The sequence below is a fragment of the Podarcis bocagei genome (genome assembly GCF_964188305.1).
Source record: "Podarcis bocagei genome assembly, chromosome: 13".
Taxonomy (NCBI): Eukaryota; Metazoa; Chordata; class Lepidosauria; order Squamata; family Lacertidae; genus Podarcis; species Podarcis bocagei.
The window spans coordinates 26,671,787-26,692,271 of record NC_138138.1 but is presented as its reverse complement, the minus strand read 5'-3'; the positions used below and the strand labels follow the sequence as shown (position 1 = coordinate 26,692,271).

Here is a 20,485-nt window from a genome sequence, read left to right as displayed (position 1 = left end):
TTAGCTGTGCTATCATTTGGATCCTGGTCTAAGGATAACCATGATCTCTAGGTTCGGGTATTTTGCCATTCTGCTTCATGTAATGTGTAATAGAAATTGGTCTAATGGCGTTCCCATCACTCCCAGCCAGCATGGCCAGTGGTAAAGGGGTGCTGGGAATTATTGTTAGGTAATGCCACACAAACTCCCCACCCTGATTTACATGGAAATGAATGCTTTCACAAGTGAGGTGATGCCAGGAATGGTATTTACAGGGCAACCTTAGACATGTCTACTTAGAAGTAAGCCTCACGGAGTTCATGAAGGTTTGCTCCTCCGTGTGCATGTGTGTAGAATTGTAACCTCAGTCTGGAATATGCCGCTTTGGGAAGTTCATATGACATAAAAAGTGGAAGAAAGCCACCTTGAAATATCCCTCTAAAATTCTGGCCAGTGTAGCTTTTGAAGCAAGACGAGGACACATGGTGGCCCTCTAATGGCTTGTTTATTGTACAGTGGTGCCTCGCAAGACGAAATTAATTCGTTCCGCGAGTTTTTTCGTCTAGCGAATTTTTCGTCTTGCGAAGCACGGTGTCGGAAAAGTTTTGGAAAAGCTTCAAAAATCACCAAAAACCTCAAAAAAGGCTACCACACCGCGTTCTATGAGTTGCTCCTCAAAGTCAAGTCGCAACTGTATTAACGGTGTTAAGAAAAAGGAAACAAACTTGCAAGACGTTTTTGTCTTGCGAAGCAAGCCCATAGGGAAATTCGTCTTGCGAAGCAGCTCAAAAACCGCAAAACCCTTTCGTCTAGCGAGTTTTTCGTCTTGCGAGGCATTCGTCTTGCGGGGCACCACTGTAGTGCGAACCTTTGTAGCCAAGAGCCGAATTCACCAGGCAATACATTTAAAAAGCCGTTAAAATCCATTATCATTCTTTTTTGTTCTTGCTTATAACCTTGTGTGCAGAGCTTCTGCAGCTGAAATGGGATGATGGAGTACCAGGGCCAGGATTCCAGCTTTTTGGATTAACGTCATCATTCATGTGAGATTTGAGCACAAGGTTGGCTTCAAGCTTGTAGCCCTTTTTAGAATCATTTGATTGACTGTGAAGCAGATACTTCCAGTTCTTAATACGATGACGACAGACCACATGGTTTCCAGGCCCAGTTCAAGGTGTGCATATTAGTGTGCAAAGCCCTAAATGTCTCTTTCCCCAAATACCTAGAGACTCCCTTGGGTGCTAAGACTGGCAGAGGCAGCCATCTTGGTATTTCTTCCACCTTCAGATGCTCAGGGGCAGCTGTGACCTAAATTGCGAAACTCCTTGTGTCTGGCACCTTCTTTATACAGCTTCTAGCAAATGCTAGTTGTACCTCTTTGCCCTGGCTTTTGAGATGTTTGTTTTAAGGACTCACCTTATTTCTGCAATGGTTAAATTGTTTGAAACAGTTTTTAATATTGTGTCGTGATGTTGCAACCTGCCCTGGGAGCTTAGGACGAAACACAAGTAATAAATTAAATAAGAATAAGAATAATATAGGCACGTAGACCATAAAGTAACTGTTATACTTAAGATACCTTCATCCCTGCTACTGTAATAACTACAACATAGCAGCTGAAGCCCTGGATGTATTGAAATCAAGAGTTTTGCCACTGGGTTCAAGGAAGTCGTGATTTCACAGAGCTGCAGAATCGCAGAGTTGGAAGGGGCCATGGGGGTCATCTAGTCCAACCCCCTGCAATGAAGGAAGCTTTTGCCCAATGTGGGGCACGAAATCATGATTTCAAGCTATCGAGACAACAAGAAAATATACACCATTCATGAGCTGTCAGGAATTTGCAAAATCGATACAGAAAACATTTTACCTGCATAGCGTCTTTTGGTGCGAAGAAGAAAAGTAATAAAACATGTATGAAATAAATGTCTGGTCTGGAAAAAACCAATAACCCAGTACTGGAACTGTCCATTCCTTTCAAGGAAGTCTTTCACTTGCTAAAATTCCAAGTCACAGTGAAAGGCCAGCAAGAAATGTACTGTACTCAAAAATAATTTATGTGGCCCATGCAATGGATAGCTCAAATAGCTTTCTGATGGCTGTATTCTCATGTTTTCAACAAGAACCTTGCCCATTAGGGTATCTCTCTGGTGGCTTGGGCACACTAGGAAAGACTTGAGCCGATCGGAAGCAAGCCACTTTGGCCAGTAGGGACTGAGCAATGAGAGGCAGCGGTCAGAGGCAGTTTGAACATGTTTCTAGTGGGGAAATTATTATTGCCTCAGTTGCAGCCTCATCTGAGCTTAACCTCACAAAAGTCCATAAGAGTACCAATGCCATTATCGGTGGCAAGGTATGGCTTAAATCAGATTTTAAACTAACTCCAGGAAATATTTTCATGGTTTATCTGTTGGAAGAAATCCAGCTATGGTGCAATATAGAATCTCAGGTAAGTGAAAAATTATCTACCCATTCTGACAGAACAAGGGCAGTGAGTTTCACAGTGAGTGTTAATTGTACTACTTTGGAATTAAATGGCTTGAGGCCTATTTGTCCTCTTGAAGCTTTTGTATTACCAGTTCTTGGGAGGTAACCGTGACTAAGGGGTGTTGGTGAAAATATATAAAATGACGGAGATAAAAATGACTACAGACAAGTTATAATCACTTATAATCCTGTGGCAGAGGAAGTCCTTTCAAATGTAGATGTTTAGTTCTGCAGAGACAAGTCTTTGAACCCATTAAACATTGAACTGATGAAAATTATAAAAATAAATAATTCTTCTCTGGAGGAAAATAAAGGCGGGAGAGGTATTTCATCAGGTGTTTTAACTAACAGGAATTCTGTTTGTCAGGATTCCCGTAACTTCCTCTCATATAGACGCATGAGCCATCTTCAAAATAATTACAGGATTATAGGAATATATATTAGCTGAAAGAATATACTCCTAGTATTGACAGACAGGAGACAATCATGTGGTCCACCTAGGTCCATACTGCCATTTATTTCTGAAACCCATCCATGAATAATATTTGGGTAAGTGTGATGCAGATTTAGGTTTTGATGGATGGGATACTGCAAGACCGCCTCATAACCAATCTCACTTCGATATCAGGCAAGCCTTTCTGTTTAGTCTGTAAACAACCTTCATCTGTGGCTGCCAAGTGGAGATCAAACCGCAAAGAAACTGATTTTTTCCTTAAGCGAGGGTTGTCTTTAAAGAAAGAGCCTTCCCATTCTTTAATCACTTCATCTACTTTCTCTGTCCTGAAACAATAAATTAAACATTATACTGATGAATGAGTGTAGAACAGACCTTCAAGCTAGGATTTCACAAAGTGATGGGAAATGGCATGACCTGACCACACACGGAGTTTTTGTTTAGTCAGCTGAAATATGGGGGCTGGTTTTAAAATCTGTATCCCTCAGGAAACATGATGGCAAGTTGCAACCTTTCTGCAGTTTTTTACTTGTAAAATAAAAGGGGCCCAATTTGCTACACATGAACTTATGCCAAACTGAAGTGCTGCCCTAGAAAAATGATCAACCAGGATTTCATACTATGGAAAGAAAGATACCCATGGAAATCTGCTCTCACAACCTTCTTCAGGACTGAAGGCGGAGAGAAATTCTTTTGAACTAAGCAACACCGATTTAAGGATCTGCACTGAATTTTTAGGCTGCCTTTAGTACCAATGGTTGCTTTTGTTTTGTACTAATTAATGTTCGCTATATGCCTCTGTGAATGCCTTTTAACATTTGGGCTCCAGTCCTATATACAGGACACATCAACACTAAAAATTTAAAGCACATTTAAAACATGTGGTTCCCCCCAAAGAATACTGGGAACTGTAGCTCTAAGGAGGTAAACTACAGTTCCTTGGATTTTGGCGGGGTGTGTGTGTGTGTGATGGGCTTTAAATGTGTTCTGAATTTATGGTATGGTATGGTATGGTATGGTATATGGGACGCGGGTGGCGCTGTGGGTAAAAGCCTCAGCGCCTAGGGCTTGCCGATCGAAAGGTCGGCGGTTCGAATCCCCGCAGCGGGGTGCGCTCCCGCTGCTCGGTCCCAGCGCCTGCCAACCTAGCAGTTCGAAAGCACCCCCGGGTGCAAGTAGATAAATAGGGACCGCTTACCAGCGGGAAGGTAAACGGCGTTCCGTGTGCTGCGCTGGCTCGCCAGATGCAGCTTTGTCACGCTGGCCACGTGACCCGGAAGTGTCTCCGGACAGCGCTGGCCCACGGCCGATAGAGTGAGATGGGCGCACAAACCCCAGAGTCTGTCAAGACTGGCCCCTAACGGGCAGGGGTACCTTTACCTTTACCCATGGTATGGTATGGTATGGTATGGTATGGTATGGTATGGTATGGTATGGTATGGTATGGATGTAGACTGCTATTGAACACAGTGAGACATCTGAATAAATAGTCCATCACTCATTGGCCTAGTTTCTTGGTAAACATCAGGTTAGTTAATGGTTTACTGTGAATCTGCGATTTTCACTTGCCTTGTTCCTTTCCAATAGCTATGGGAGAAACAAACCACTATAACTGGGTTTGGTTGTCATGCAGACTGCGTACTGTGGTTTGCTTCTCAAACAAACCACAACCAATAATCCAAAAACAACCCACAGTGGACCTTAAGCCATCCACACTGGGTACCCCTATGTTGTCTGAAAACAAGATGATACAGAGTGCTTGATCAGAAGCATCCCTACTATGAAGCAAGGTGAGGTTGCTACTTTAACTGGCAAATGTTCCGCATTGCCAATGCCTTGCGCATTTCCCACTCACTGAGTTAAACTTCTGCAGGATATTTTTCTGGCGGATTTTGTCTCTTGTGGATGGAGGTGGTAGTATTAGTTGCCCCCCCCCCCCAAGGTCCTAAGCTCAACCCGCCTCAGAGAACATTTCCTTGTTGCTTGTAAGCGCTCTGCGCTGTTCAGTTTCACTTACTGTATCGTTCCACAAGCCTCTGCGCTCTCTTTTGCGACATTTCCATTTAAGACTGCTTGCTTTGTCAGTATTTCCACTTTTTCAATCTCGTGCGCCTTTAGCTCACTTGCTGTATAAATTAAAACAGAAAAGAAAATGCAATTTTCACTGTTATGCAGGAACAGGCATCAGTAACCATATATGACTTTTTCCGGTCCAATTAGAAAATGAGAAACTGTAATTAGTTGATCATAAGGGGATGTGCGGTGTTCGGAGAAGAGGAGGTTATGTGTTTGTAAGGAATTTCTTGTGTAGTCCAAGGAGCCAAATGAGGGATTAGAAGGGGCAGCCTGAACATGGTTGTAACAAACAAACAAACAAACAAACAAACAAACAAACAAACAAACAAACAAACAAACCACTGTGTGAATTGCTATAGAGTCATACCTTGGAAGTCGAATGGAATCCATTCCGGAGGTCCGTTCGACTTCCAAAACGTTTGGAAACCAAAGCGCAGCTCCTGATTGGCTGCAGGAAGCTCCTGCAGCCAATCGGAAGCTGGGGAAGCCCCGTCGGAGGTTTGGCTTCCAAAAATAGTTCGCAAACCAGAACAGTCACTTCCGAGTTGACGGCGTCTGGGAGCCAAAACGTTCGAGAACTAAGCTGTTCGAAAACCAAGGTATGACTGTATAGCGTGTTAGTTATGCCCTGCATAGCTCACACAAAACGGCTTACGTATCCTGGAAATGCAACACAATTCAAGACAACACCAGGCAATCTAAATAACAGTACAAAGCTACATATTTTTAAATGGCCCATGAAATAGAGCCCCAAATTAGGGGTTGGGGGTTGGGGAGTAGCCTGAAATAAACAGGTTTTTAAAGGTCAACACCATCACTTTGAGATGAGCCTGGGAACCCACCAATAACCAAAACAAATGGTTCAGAATAGGTGCCACACATTGTGATCACCTAGCCCAACCTATTCTGCCCATTTGAAGTTTCCAAAATTACAGAGTTGCCTCTTATTTCCCAGTGGGTTATTTTCTTAAACTCCTACAAGTTCTGATTCACATTCAGCTTTGCCTAAATGGTGAGCTGTCTTTTTATGTTAATTCCAGGTCTTAAGAAAACTCACATGAAGGTAAGATAAACGCTATTTGGCTAGTGGTGCGCTTTTTGTCGCCTTTTCTGTCTTGGCACGCAGAACGATGAAACCTTGAAAGAAAAAGAGGAAGAAAGTGTGAGAATGTAGAATGGGCCTGCTTATGGTTAGAGCCTTCTAAATCGGGGGCTGCCAGACTTCAGGCTTGCTGGATATTTTTTGTTTTGTTGGTGGATATCAGGTTTCGATATCCACCAACCCACCAACTATAATAATAGTTGGGGGGTTGTTGTGCTGACGTACACTTGGAATAAAGGGGCAGAGCACAAATTAAATCCAGGAATCTGCTTTCAGTAACAGAACTGAGCTCAAAAGTCCTTTCATACAAGAGCTTCCTGGTTTCCCCGGTACCCGCAAACATACATTGGATCAACCTGATTTAGGTTTTTAACTGCTGCTGCTTTTGAACAATTCAGAATTGGGAACACTTATCGATTGACTGTGAAATAGCAGCAGATTTTGATCTACCTATTGCCCATCCCTGTATGTGGGTACCTTTTCTCCTCCCTCTCCAGCAGACTGCGGTACGTAGCTATTTCTTGCTCAAGCCTCATCTTAGTGTTTAGTAATATTTCGTGTTGCTGCAGCTGCTTTTCAATCCCTTGCCGCACTTTGTGTAGCTCTCTCTCCAGGCCTTCAATCTCTGCTTCCAGGTGCTTCAGTTGTGTCTGGTACCGTTGTTCTGTGGTGCGCAGAGAATTTTCCAGGCCCTTTTCCTGTTAAATTAGATTACTGGTTTCAATTCCTGAATGCAGTGGCGTAGCATGGGTTGTCAGCACCCGGGGCAAGGCAAGTAATTTGCGCCCCCTAACCCGTGGATTTGCGCCCCCTAACCCGTGGATTTGCGCCCCCTAACCTTAACCCCCAGATGTTGCGCCCGGTGTGGCCAGCTCCCCCTGCACCCCCCATGCTACGCCACTGCCTGAATGTACTTCTAAAAAGCCCAGGACCATTAAAAAAAACAAGGGAGGGGATAAATAACTTTTAAAAAACACACATACACAATCAACTTTACATTTTAAATTAAATTCAAACTAATAAAATCAGTATTTGTCACAAACCTTTATAGTCTGAGCAATATAAAACAGTGGAACCTTGGTTTTCGATCGTCTCGGAAGGCGAAGGTTTCAGTTTTTGAACACTGAAAACCTGGAAGTAACTGTTCTGGTTTTTGAACTATTTTCAGAAGCTGAACGTGCTACGTTTTGAGTTTCCCTATTGTATTGAGGCTTCCGTATTAGTTCAGTGGCGGAGCTTCATGCTCCGGCACTGGGGGTGGAGAGCAGGTGGGGGTGTGGCTGGCGCATGTCCTGGAGGCATGGCATGCCGCCTGAGGGGGCGTGGCACCCAGTATGGGCGGGGGGGTAAGCCGTGATGGCATCCCACCGGGATTGCGCTGCCAGGGGTGGTGCGTTCCCTCCACACTCCTCTTCCTCCGCCAGTGATTGAGTTTTCAGTTTTCGAATGTTTTGGAAGTCAAACGGTCTTCCAGAACGGATTACATTCAAAAACTGAGGTTCCACTGTAGTTAAATTCAATCAGGGTTGATTGCAGATATTTGGCTACAGGGATCAGATCTATTAATGCAGGAATTGCCAACCTTCAGCGACCAGTGGAAACATTTTGAATTTTGAGAAAGTACTGTGGGTGCCAATCACAAAATGGCTGCCCTAGGGGCATGGCACAAGGTCATGCTTGCTGTGGGAAGTCACCCATGTCCTAATGCAGGCATAGGCAAACTCGGCCCTCCAGATGTTTCAAGACTACAACTCCCATCACCCCTGACCACTGGTCCTGTTGGCTAGGGATGATGGGAGTTGTAGTTCCAAAACATCTGGAGGGCCGAGTTTGCCTATGCCTGTCCTAATGGATTTGACTATGGAGATCCCACAATATTGTTTCCCTTTCCCACAATGCTGCTGTTGCTGTCTGATAACAATAGAGGATTATGGGTTCCATTTCCCATTTCTCCATGTGACCTTTCCCTTGCCAATCTCCTCCCAGGCCATCCTTTTCACAATCTAGGTGACAAGAAAATAGAACTTATCACAAGTAGTAGGCACCGTAGACTAAGGAGGCAGCAACAAATCAGGAATAAAAGTCGGAAGAGAGATGCAGCAGCAGACTGAACTATTGGGGTTGCCTGGCAGGAGCACCCTATATGAGTTCCTGATACAGTAAACTATGATCTAGCCATGAAGTAAACTGGTCCTGACTTCTAGCTTAATGTTTGACCCTTTTTGCTGCCTTTGTTCTTCCTGACTCCTGTCTTATTCCAGGCTCACCTCAGACCCAGCCTACAGTGCTGGGAATGGTAGAGATAAAGCCATACCCTCCAAGATTTCTCCAATGAAAATAGGGATGTCCCACTCCATAATGATAATTTTACTATTTATACCCCACACATCTTACTGGGCTGCCCCAGCCACTCTGGGAAGCTTACAACATATATCAAAACATAATAAAACATTAAAAAACACTTCCCTATACAGGATTGCCTTCAGACGGCTCGGAGGTCGGATAACTCCACACCTTCCAACATTTCTCCAATGAAAATAGGGACACCCTAAGGACAAGTGGGACATTCCAGGATCAAATCAGAAACCGACTTCTCTAAATCAGGGATGTCCCTGAAAAATGGGTCTGTAAAGTTACCTTGGATACTGTGAGCCCAAGGGAAAACAGCAAGCAATTTCACCTCCTCTCTGCACAGACAGCCCAGCTGCTCAATCAGACTTACCACAGCATGGAGAGAATCAATTTCCATCTGCATATGGTGCCACTGGCGTCTTGCTTCATTTAGCTCTGCCCTGGCTGCTTTTAGCGCTTCCTCGTCTTTGCTCATTCTTTCACTAGTGGCTTCTTCTAGCTGCAAAGAGGAAGCATTGGCCACATCAGTTCAAGATGCCCCACACTGAAAATTTCAAATTTGGCTGTGTAAATGAATCTTAGGTTCCTGAAACAAAGCACACCCGGTGCACAATTCAAGTCTTCTTCGTTTTATTATACTATCATTGAAACAAGATGGTTCTGAAGGGAGTTGAATGATTTCACAGTGGGAGCAAAAGCAAAAATAAATAAAATGGACGGGGTGGTCATAGGTCTGCCTGAAAAGAAATGGCATATGTTCTAACCCACCTCACCCCACTTTGAGCACAGGACATGGTATCAGAAGGGACTTGCTGCCTACAAACTGAGAACAAAATGCTAGAGCAGAGTTTCCCAAACTTGGGTCTCCGGCTGTTTTTGGACTACAACTCCCATAATCCCTCACTAGCGAGACTGGTGGTCAGGGATGATGGGAACTGTAGTCCAAAAGCAGCTGGAGACCCAAGTCTGGGAAACACTGTTAGATATAACAAGATGGGCTGTAGAGCTCTGTGAGTGTGTGTCGTCTACCTTACATACCAAAACATTAAGATGAATTTATGGATGGCTGCAAAGCGACCCCCACCACTATTCTTTATTGCAGGGATGGGAAACCTGTGTTTCTTCAGGTATTGTTAGGCTACAGCCACCATCATCCTTGATAGATGCAGTGTTTCAGGGTGGTCAGATTGCTGATTGCTCTGGGCCATGGCGTTCCATGTGTTTCTCCTAACTTCAGGCTTAACATTGGGGTGGGAGAGAATGTTCTGCCTGCATACAATCTGCAGCAAGTACTAGGTCGCCAACACATCAGAAAGGCTGATGTTGCTCTTGTATTTAATGGTGGCTCCTGTGGATAGGATTTGAAGAACTCAGCAGCTGCTACAAGGCCAGGTTTCATTCACCACAGGATCTTTAGTACCAGTGCTTAAACCAAGATGCCTTCATGCAGCTCAACCTGATATGTGCCAAGACAGACACACTGAAGCTCAAAGAAGACCCAAGAAGAACTCATTGCACAATTCCCGTTGAGGGACTTGGCATGTTTCAAAGGACACATTGGCACAACTCCAGAGGTTACTCCACTATATTGTTTGCTTATTTATAAAATGTCATCCATATACAGTACAGTGGTACCTCGGGTTAAGAACTTAATTCGTCCTGGAGGTCCGTTCTTAACCTGAAACTGTTCTTAACCTGAGGTATCACTTTAGCTAATGGGGCCTCCTGCTGCTGCCGCGCTGCCACCGTGCGATTTCTGTTCTCATCCTGAAGCAAAGTTCTTAACCTGAGGTACTATTTCTGGGTTAGCGGAGTCTGTAACCTGAAGCGTCTGTAACCTGAAGCGTCTGTAACCAATCACCAGCCCAACTGCTGGAGCGTCAGCCAATCAACACCACCCATTGATGCAGCAACCAATCAAATGTCCACCCTATGCATTACCCATGTCTAAGACGACCCCCCACTTTTAAGTATGATTTTTAAAGAAAGAAAAATAGTCTTATACATGGAAAAGTATGGTATTTTGGCTTTGTTCCAATGGGAATTAGGGGGAAGTTCTAAGGGCTCCCCAGAAAATTCTAGGATGCAGAAATACACTGTTAAGGACTCACTGACTTAAGGAATCAAAGAAGCTTCTTGAGAAAGTTCAAAATACAGTCAAGGTGTCTATGAGTCAGTTGCTTGGATATCACTGAGGGGGGAGGGAAAGGCAAATGGTTTGAATCCCAGAGTGCTCATTAAGACCATAATTCAGAAACACTACTCGGTCAGACAACATGAAGAATCTGCTAACCTGCGTACTATATTTATTCAAATCTCATGCACACCCTAGTTTTCAAAACCTTGAAACCCAAAAAAGTATTTGCTTGCAAATGTAATGTGCATTGGCAAAAAGTGCACTCCCAAGGCCTGTTCAATCTTCTCTCCTGAGAGCCGCCATTTTCTGTCTCAAATACCGTCGCAGCACAAATGGGCTACTGTGCCTGCAGCCAGACTCCTTTTCGCATGACAAGGCCAGTTCCTGCAACATTCACCTTGCTCACCAGTAAGGCCAAGTCCTTGTTCGGCGGGGGGGGGGGGGACCAGGACGGGGCGATCTTGAATCAGCGGCTTGCGTGCTGAGCGGGGCGAGGGGAAAGGCAGTGTGTTTGTACAAGCAAACTCCCGTGATGCTCACTGAGCCCCCGACTCACTTCACCCGGCTCCAGAGGCTTCTGCTGACCCACGTGGCTCTCCCCCTCCTGTGGCAAGGGTGGCAGCGGTGGCAGCGGAGTGGCAAAGAGCGACCGGACCTCCCAGTTAGCAAGAGCTCGTCTTTTTTCATAGTGCCCAAAGGAAAAAAAGCGGACTCAGCAGAACTTGATCACCCCATCCAAGCAAGTTTGCAATCAAATCTAATGCACCGTCAAATCTAATGCACACCCTAATGTTCACGGCAGAATTTGGCCAAAAAAAGTGTGGATTACATTCAAGGAAATACGGTAATTTCAACACCTCACATTTCTTCATCTACCTATTGGAGTTAAGCCAGCGCAGGGAAGTCTTCCAACAACAGAACTGTGAGACATTTGGTGACATCATAGCGGTCCAGATACTATTTACTTTTTTTAAAAAAAAATCATTTGTATACTGCCTTTCTGTCCTTAATAGTACAGTGGTGCCTCGCAAGACGAAAAGAATCCGTTCTGTGATTCTCTTCGTCTAGCGGTTTTTTCGTCTTGCGAAGCAAGCCCATTGAAGGATTAGCGGATTAGCGCTATTAGTGGCTTTTAGTGGCTTTTAGCGGCTTTTAGCGGCTTATCTGCTTAACGGCTTAGAAAAAGGGGGGGGGGAGGAAAAAAAACCCGCAGGAACTCGCAAGACATTTTCGTCTTGCGAAGCAAGCCCATAGGAAATTCGTTTTGCGAAGCACCTCCAAAACGGAAAACTCTTTCATCTAGCGAGTTTTCCGTCTTGCGAGGCATTCGTCTTGCGGTTGCGGGGCACCACTGTACTGGGCATGCACCTACACAGGAGGAATGTGATGCAGTGGGTGTGTTGTTGCAGAGAGGGTCAGTCCTGACAAAATACAGCCCACTGGTCAAGAAATCATATATATATGGGGCCAGGCATGTCCAGAGCTTGTCTGAGGACATGGGAGGCATGGGACATTCTTGGCATGATGGCGTAAGTTCAGCAGGCCCCTAGCGCACACACACCCAGGCCGACTTAGCCCTCTGAGGCTCAGGACAGGTGTACCCGGTTGCCCCACCCTGCATGAGACGCGCCCTTGGTACTATGGGACAATTCTGGAGGCAGCAATTCTGAGGCAGTAGTAGACATAGCTATGATAGCACTACAGAGGCTTTGGGGGATAATAGGTACTTTGCACAATTAACCCCAGATAAGGATGCTTGATGGCTCCACTTCAACAGTGACTAGGCATCATCTGACATTCAGAAAGCTCATGTTGCTTCTTCCCTCCCCAAGGTGCTTCTGGAAAAACTTGTCATTCTGTCTTCATTTTTGTAATTACATTTATTGGCAGGGAATTAAAATAGTCCCCTGGCCAAAAGCCACCCCCCCTATTTGTACTAGAACATGTGAACAATATATAATATTTGAGTCTTTAATGAGAATACATAATATATATGTAGGACAAAAAAGGTTAGCCTTAAAAACAAGAAAGAAAATGATGGTCTGAAAGCCGCAAAATGGATCACAGATTAAATGGGTTTAAAAACAACAACAAAAAACCCCTAATAATAATTTCATGTATTTATTAACCCAGATAAAGCCTGGGCTATATAATTTTACTCAGCCCGATGGATCTGATAACTATTTGAAAATGCGTAAACACTGCTGAAGCATCATATTGGAATTTGACTTCTCATCTGGCTGCTAGAAAATAATCGTCAGCAACTTGTTCAGACATAAGTTGTGGATTTCTACTGACACATACTTCTGAGGTAATATTTTTACAAATACCTAGCTTTGTTCCTTCTGAAGAAATGCATGTACTCTGTCATTACCACATGACAAATTGCCTTTGCTTGACACATCCCCAAATAACAGGGGAGTGACTGTAGGCATGGCGGACGTCATCTAAGGCCTGGTTTGTGCTGTTCATGGTATATGCAGAAGAAATTCATGCTTTAGGATGGTTATTTATGCATTTCCAGAAGAAGAAGAAGAAGAAGAAGAAGAAGAAGAAGAAGAAGAAGAAGAAGGAGAAGCAGCAGCAGCAGCAGCAGCAGCAGCAGCAGCAGCAAGAAGTACATCCTCACAACAGAGGTCAAATATATGCATGGAATTTGCATATGCAGCTAATTAATATGTATACATATAGGTTCACATTTAGAAAAACAAAAATACTTGCAATCCAGGCAGAAACATGAAATATGATATGAGGATGAATGTGACCTGTATGTTTGTTCAGTTTGATGCTGTTGGCGGGCAACTCCAAGCAGCGGCGTAGCATGAGTTGTCAGCACCCGGGGCAACGCAAGTAATTTGCGCCCCCTAACCCGGGGCAAGGCACGTAATTTGCGCCCCCCCCTAATCCCTAACCTGCGAGTTGCCGCTGGCGCTGCCGCCAAACGATGCCGCTTGCCCGGAGGAGGAGGGGGGCAGAGAGGCGAGGAAAATGCAACAGCCCAGCAGCTGCAGCAGCAGCGGCGGAGACGGGGCTGTGAGGAGGGGCTGCCTGGCGCGTCCTCCGCGGCAAGCGCTGAGAGCCGCTGCCTGCCGGGCGCCTTCAGCCCGGACGCGCGCACAGCTCGTCGGTTCCGCGAGACATGCGGCTCTGCTACAGCCTGCGCCCAAGGCTCTTCGGCGACTCCGGAGGCAGCGAGCGCGCCCCCCCAGATGTTGCTCCCGGTGCGGCCTGCCCCCTTGCACCCCCCACGCTACGCCACTGACTCCAAGGCTCCAGTTGCTGTCCCTTCTTACGGTTCTTTACTAGGGGCTACACTTGCCAACCTCCCCCCCCGCCTGCCATTCTCCCCTTTCCATTAATCCCCTTTCCATCTCATGCAACTATTAAGCTCACTTTTCACCTCTCCAGTTCCATTTCTGAAGGCACTTCTCCCCTTTATTCTGTAGCCCTGCTTTGCACCTCTTTTCACCTTCACCTTCACCTTCATGTCCATGCCTCCTCCTGCTCCTTTTTTTGTGCCTCTAACCCTTGCTCACAAACCACCCTCATGGGAAACCCATGCATCTTTCTTCTTCCACACATTGCAATGCCTTAGCACCCTTGCCACCTTCCATCCGATTATGAAGCTACTTTTCCCTCCTGTTCTGCGGACACTTCATGCCCCAGCTTTCATGCTCACCCCCTTCCCATGCCTCCTTCTCCCTCACCCCCCGAAGGTTGATCAAGAGTGAATGTGGCCTCATAGCCTCCAACTGCCCTGAAAATAAATAAAATAAAATAAAATGACAATAAAGATATTCTTATTCTTATTCTTATTCTTATTCTTAAAATGCCGGGACCATCATGAAAACCCTTAAGCCATTGTGGCTTCTCACTTTCTCACACAGAATCCGAAATCCCCATCTTTGTTGAAGTGCACTAATCAGAAATGGCTTCACGCTGGGGGAAGCAGGGATGAGAGAGTTGCCAACTCAGACCTCCTCTTCTGTCACCTCCTTTGCTGCTGTTCCTGGGAGTTGTAGTAGGTGGGTTGGGGGGGGAGGAAGAGTCTTGCACCGGGTTCGAGCGAGGGAGCTAGAGCGGCCAGCCAGCAGAGTATCAGCAGCACAAGTAGCGGGTAGAGAAGGAGAAGGGGGAGTGAGGCAACGGGGACACTGACGTCCCCGTCCCCATTGTGGGAGGCTGCGACTCTCCAACCTGGTGGGGGCTGGAGTTGAGGGGTGTGGGGGCAAGGATGTTATGGGGTCAAGGGTGGGCACTGGAGCTAGCTGGGCTTTGCACGGGGAGGGGTTGTCTGCATCCTGAAAAACTTTAATAAAAAGCTTAACATGCAAAACCAACAATAGCCCCTCCCCAGCAGTGATAGTGATGCAGAATTATGAGGACAGTTGGAGGGTATGAGGCCTGAAGAAAGTTCCTCACCCCTGCCCTATCCTACAGCTTTTCTGTTGACCATTGGTATATAGGTATGGTATATAGGTATTTCAGGACGCGGGTGGTGCTGTGGGTTAAACCACAAAGCCTAGGACTTGCCGATCAGAGGGTCGGTGGTTCGAATCCCTGCGATGGGGTGAGCTTCCATTGCTCGGTCCCTGCTCCTGCCAACCTAGCAGTCCGAAAGCATGTCAAAAGTGCAAGTAGATAAATAGGTACCGCTCCGGTGGGAAGGTAAACGGCATTTCCGTGCACTGCTCTGGTTCGCCAGAAGTGGCTTAGTCATGCTGGCCACATGACCCGGAAGCTGTACGCTGGCTCCCTCGGCCAATAAAGCGAGATGAGCGCTGCAACCCCAGAGTCAGCCACGACTGTACCTAGTGGTCAGGGGTCCCTTGTTTTCAACAACATATGTTGCTATCAGTGGTTCACATACATGTTGCACAGAGCAGCTGGGTGCATTGAGATGTGGGGAACCCAGGTTCAAGTTGCTGCTCTGCCGAGAAACTCTCTGGACAGGCATGTCCAGAGAGCCTCTGGGCCTCTGGGCCTAACCTAGCAGGCTGCTGTGAGGACAAGTTGTTGTAACCCATCCCAGCCTCTTGGGACAGGATTTGAAAGCTGCTGGAACATACAAGTAGTATCATCTTACACCAGAAGCAAGCCTGCCGTGAGGTAATAATAGGACCATACATTCAGAAATAACCATATTTAAAGTGTAGCAGGGTGATAAAATCAGCCTGCAACTAGCTTACATATCTTGGTTTATGATGTGTTGCGGTACTCAGACTAATTGTCCAGCTGTGATTCACAGATGTTTATTTCTGTGTGGATGTCTAATAGTGTCATTGTGACCAGATAACCTTTAATAAATACGAGAGCTGGAACAAGGCAAGGCATTGCAACACTACGGCACTCGTTTTCTGGGGGGACACCGTAAATATTACCCCGAGGGTTAAAGCACAAGCTCCCACAACCTTAAAAGTGGCTAGAAATCTTAACCCACCTTAAAATGGCTCCTATACACAACTGCTAAAGGATGCCTACTTTATCCCCCCCCCCAAACAAAAAAAGAATCATCTCAAAATGAGCCAAGAGTACTATTTCAATTGGGGTGAGGGGGTGGGAATCACAAAAACCTTTGCCATCCTATTTACATAAACAGATAGATGCAAGGTGACACGACTCTTATACCTTCATGTATTTCCCCGCAGTTTTTCGGGCTAGATATACTGCAGTATGAGAGGAGAAAGAACGGAACAACACACACACCGCGATTCCCTTTCCCCAATAAAAGGCTGCATTGGAAAAGAAAATACTGTACCTCACAGAGGCTGAGAGAGGAACTGAGTACACATTGGATTGCCTCCTTATTCGGGTAGGTGCCTTTCTGTATATAATCATTACCTGGGTCCCTGCTGAGAGGATGGTCTCTATCTGACTTCTGGTGATGAGCGTTTCATAGTTTGCCCTGATCTCATTGAGGAGCTGGGACAGTTCCATGCTGCTCCCATCCTCCACCTTGGCTAACTCAACCTTATGGATAGGGCAAGAAGCCTGCAGCAGCAGCAAAGCATTCTCAGCCTGCAGTAAGAGTGAGAACACAGAGGGAGAGGGAGAGAGAGAGGAGGGAGGAAAACACTGATTTTTTTTTTAAAGCAGCAGAGTTCTATTCTCTTAGCAGCATTGAAGAATGGCCATTTGTTTTTGATTTCTTTGATTTATTAGATTTATATATACCACCCTTCATCCTAAGATCGCAGGGCGTTTGACAGAATAAAATACAGGATAAAGGTAAAGGGTAAAGGGACCTCTGACCATTAGGTCCAGTCGTGGCTGACTCTGGGGTTGTGGCGCTCATCTCGCTTTATTGGCCGAGGGAGGCAGCATACACCTTCTGGGTCACGTGGCCAGCATGAATAAGCCGCTTTTGGCGAACCACAGCAGAGCAGCCGTTTACCTTCCCGCCAGAGCGGTACCTATTTATCTACTTGCACTTTGACGTGCTTTCGAACTGCTAGGAAATAGCGAAAGCAAAACAGCAAAGCAATAACACACACACACACCCTTTCTCACAGACACATTCAAAAGGCTGTAGAATCAGCCAAAGGCCTGATTGGTTACATGTTTTATTGTGTTTCTTTGTTTTTTGATGTTTTAAAAATGTTTTAAACAAGTTTTTATTTTATTTTTATTACAGATATGCTTGCCCCTCTGTGGGCTATGCTTGGGAGGGAGGGTGGCATATAGTTAAATTTGATAGACAGATAAATAAATAAATAAATAAATAAACTATATTAATGATTTTAAATGACGCCATTTGTTTATGCCAGATCACTATATTGTGAATTGCTTTATAATTGCCTTGGCTTTCCTGCAGCTAAATGATCTAACACTTTGTGCCCTTAAGGCCTCATGAGGAATGATAAATAAGTTGAATATGGGATGTTGAAACTCGAACATCCTACACACTTTTCTTTGGAAGCCAAGAAAGCTAAATACATAATGCAACATCCTACAAACATTTCTCTGGAAGCAAAGCAACCCACATACCTAACGCAATAGGTTTAAAGAGTTCATTTTCAACATTTTGTTTTGAATCAGCAAATTTCCTCACGCCTCAGTTCAGCTCTGGGATTTTATTGGCACTGGGATTTTATTTATTTATTCAAAATATTTATGAGTTGCTTTTCTTTATCGATATTCAAGGGAACATACCAAAATAATAGGCCTACAATGAAATGATAAAATGTAGCAGAGTGATGAAATAATGGCTTCGATATCTTTTTATTTATTTTCTATATCGAACACGCTCAAAAATTAAGTGTGACCAATAATTTCAGTTTCAATTCAACCTTCCAAACAGTGGAAGTAAAAACATAGAATTACAAAACTTAAGAATTATTAAAAGTCTCCAAGAAAAATGATGCAGGAATTGGTACGTCCCTTAGTTGCCTTACAAGGGCATCATACAAATTGGGGCCAGTACTCCCTCACCCTGGTTGCCATACATTTGATTCCACCTGGTGGGGGCATCTGAATACCATATTTTTCCGTGTACAACATGCCCCCTATTTTTGGAGATTCTATCAGTTGCCCGTCTCCCATATATACTATCCATGTATAAGACGACCCCCAATTTCAAAGTTGAAAAAAATGGGAGAAAATATAGTCTTATACACGGAAAAATATGGAAATTCCTTTTAATGGAGATATTTGGGCTGAAGACAGGCATTCATGTATTCAAGTCCTAACCCATTAGAGCAGGGTTTCCCAAACTTGGGTCGCTCCCCTGTTTTTGGACTACAATTCCCATCGTTCCTGACCACTGGTCCTGCTAGTTAAGGGATGATGGGAGCTGTAGTCAGAAAAACAACTGGAGACCCAACTTTGGAGCATTAGAGCATGATGGAGACCCTGTGACCTTCCAGATGTTGCCATATCCCTCTTGCCCCAGCTGGCAATAGACACAGGTTAAGGATGATGGGAGTTGTAGTCCAGCTACAAGTTCCCACTGGAGCTTTGAAGGTTAAGTTAATCACTCTGATTTATGCTTTGAAAGGCACTGAAATCCAGTGTAGCTATTTTAATGTCAATGTGATCTCGTCAGAATGATGGTTCTAAGCCAGCATTCTGATTGCAGTGTATTGATGCAGCTGAAGTTTCTGAACTGCCTTTAAGTATAGTCTGGTACACAACACGTTGCAAAATCTAGCCTGGATAGAACACAACTTTATCCACAACAGTGGAGGGGCCACATTAATATATCAGAGGAAAATTAAGATCTGCAGAAAAATCTACGTTAATGTTTCCCAAAGAGAATTCACCAGATTAATTTAAGAAGGGAATTTAGGCTCCAACTGGGAGTTATAATCCAGCAACATCTTCCTCACTCCATGTTTGACATGTTAACTAGATTAGAATATTTTTTAATTTTTATTTACACCCCACATTTTGGCTTATTCCAAATCCTCAAGGATGCTCACATTCAAAGCACCATGGAACTGAGCAAAACAGGCTCTTTAAACCACCAATTCTTTGGTCCCCCTAAGCGATCTGTGTGTTTTCATCCATCTCAGCCTAGCAAACTCCTTAATTGACTGCATCTATACTCTTACACTTGAGCTCTGCGTAGATGTACACAGTGCTCTTGTTTCTTCAAGCTGTGACAAGTACCCTTGTGTTTCCTCGGCCCTAGGTACGATTACATACCTCGATGTCACAACAGGATGCTAACGATGGATGCCTCCTATGTGAACTCAGCTGGTCCAGATAAGGATCAGTCAATTTTTGCAGTTCAAAGTTTTGACGCTTTGAAATAGCATCACCCAGGCAAAGATTTATCAAAGCTTCTGCCAAGTGAATGCTGCTGGAAATTGTGCTTGACGTTGATGTGCGTGTTCAAACAAGATAGTATTAAATAAAAATCCAGACACTATATTCCTTTGAATCTAAGCTCAAAAGATACTGGTGCTGTAGACTGAAGCACTCATTCCTAGCTTTGTGCTGATTTTAAACCCTGAAATGCTTAAAAAAAAACAACAGTGGGCAGGGGGGAGTGGAGGTCTACGATCTATGTTCCCATAAGCATCTGGTTGGAAACTGTGAGACCAGGATTATGCACTTAGGCAGCAGATTAAATGGTCCCTGCCACGCCCCCCCCCAGCCAGCAGATTGGCTGGCCGGGCTCTGATGTGGCCAGGATCCCCTGGGCAATGGGGGACTAAGTCCCCCGCCCCCGGTGGGGAGTGGGTGGCCACACAGTTCATTGCAACTCCTCCCCACTGGGAATTGGAGCAGATCTGTGCCCCTCCATAGGTTGTTGGACTCCATTCGCCTAGCCAGCAGAGGCAGATTTAGGGGAGCGTGGCTGGTTCACCTGCACTGGGAGTTGAACCAAAGCTAAATGTTGGAAGATTTGGGGCACATTTAAAAAAGTACTTCTTCATGCAGTGTACGGTTCAACTAGGGAAGTTGCTCCCACAAGGGGCTATGATGGCCATCAACCTAGATGGTTTTAAAAGAGGTTGAACAAATTCATGGAACAGAGGGCTGTCAACGGCTCCTAGCCGTGATGGCTATGCTTCTGCCGCCACAGCTGGAGGCTGTGATACTTCGGAATTCCAGTTGCTGGAAGCTACAGGAGGGGAGAACGTCCTTGTGATCAGGTCCTGTTTGCAGGTCGCCCACAGTGGCCACTGTGAGAATATTGGACTAGATGGCCATTGGCCTGATCCAGCAGGCTCTTATGTTTTTATGCTCAGCTCCTGCTCATGGAAAACCTGCACTGTCTTTTAGGAAGAGACTACAGCAGTCTGCTCTCTTTACGCTTGGTAAAAGGTAAAGGTAAAGGGACCCCTGACCATTAGGTCTAGTCGCGGACGACTCTGGGGTTGCGACGCTCATCTCGCTTTATTGGCCGAGGGAGCCGGTGTACAGCTTCCGGGTCATGTGGCCAGCATGACTA

At 45.2% G+C, this 20,485-nt stretch overlaps 1 protein-coding gene and 1 long non-coding RNA gene across 4 annotated transcripts; one reads left to right on the top strand and one right to left on the bottom strand.

Moving 5' to 3' along the window:
• Positions 1-833: 833 nt before the first annotated feature.
• Positions 834-16,596, bottom strand: KRT222 (keratin 222). Of its 3 annotated transcripts, none has more exons than XM_081166833.1 (6): positions 16,426-16,596; positions 8,818-8,946; positions 6,573-6,793; positions 6,051-6,130; positions 4,935-5,043; positions 834-3,243 (listed from the first exon to the last, which is right to left on the bottom strand). In XM_081166833.1, the coding sequence occupies exons 1-6, from the start codon at positions 16,519-16,521 to the stop codon at positions 3,030-3,032; spliced, it is 849 nt and encodes a 282-aa protein (XP_081022959.1). In that variant the 5' UTR covers positions 16,522-16,596; the 3' UTR covers positions 834-3,029. The 3 variants fall into 3 exon arrangements, with proteins under 3 accessions (XP_081022959.1, XP_081022960.1, XP_081022961.1); XM_081166834.1 differs by having other exon boundaries at positions 6,099-6,130; XM_081166835.1 differs by lacking the exon at positions 16,426-16,596 and adding an exon at positions 14,460-14,594.
• LOC308571422 lies at positions 11,971-19,543 on the top strand. The gene is made up of 3 exons (XR_014001413.1): positions 11,971-12,895; positions 16,233-16,396; positions 19,217-19,543. It is a non-coding gene; the product is annotated as an uncharacterized lncRNA (long non-coding RNA).
• Positions 19,544-20,485: the final 942 nt, after the last annotated feature.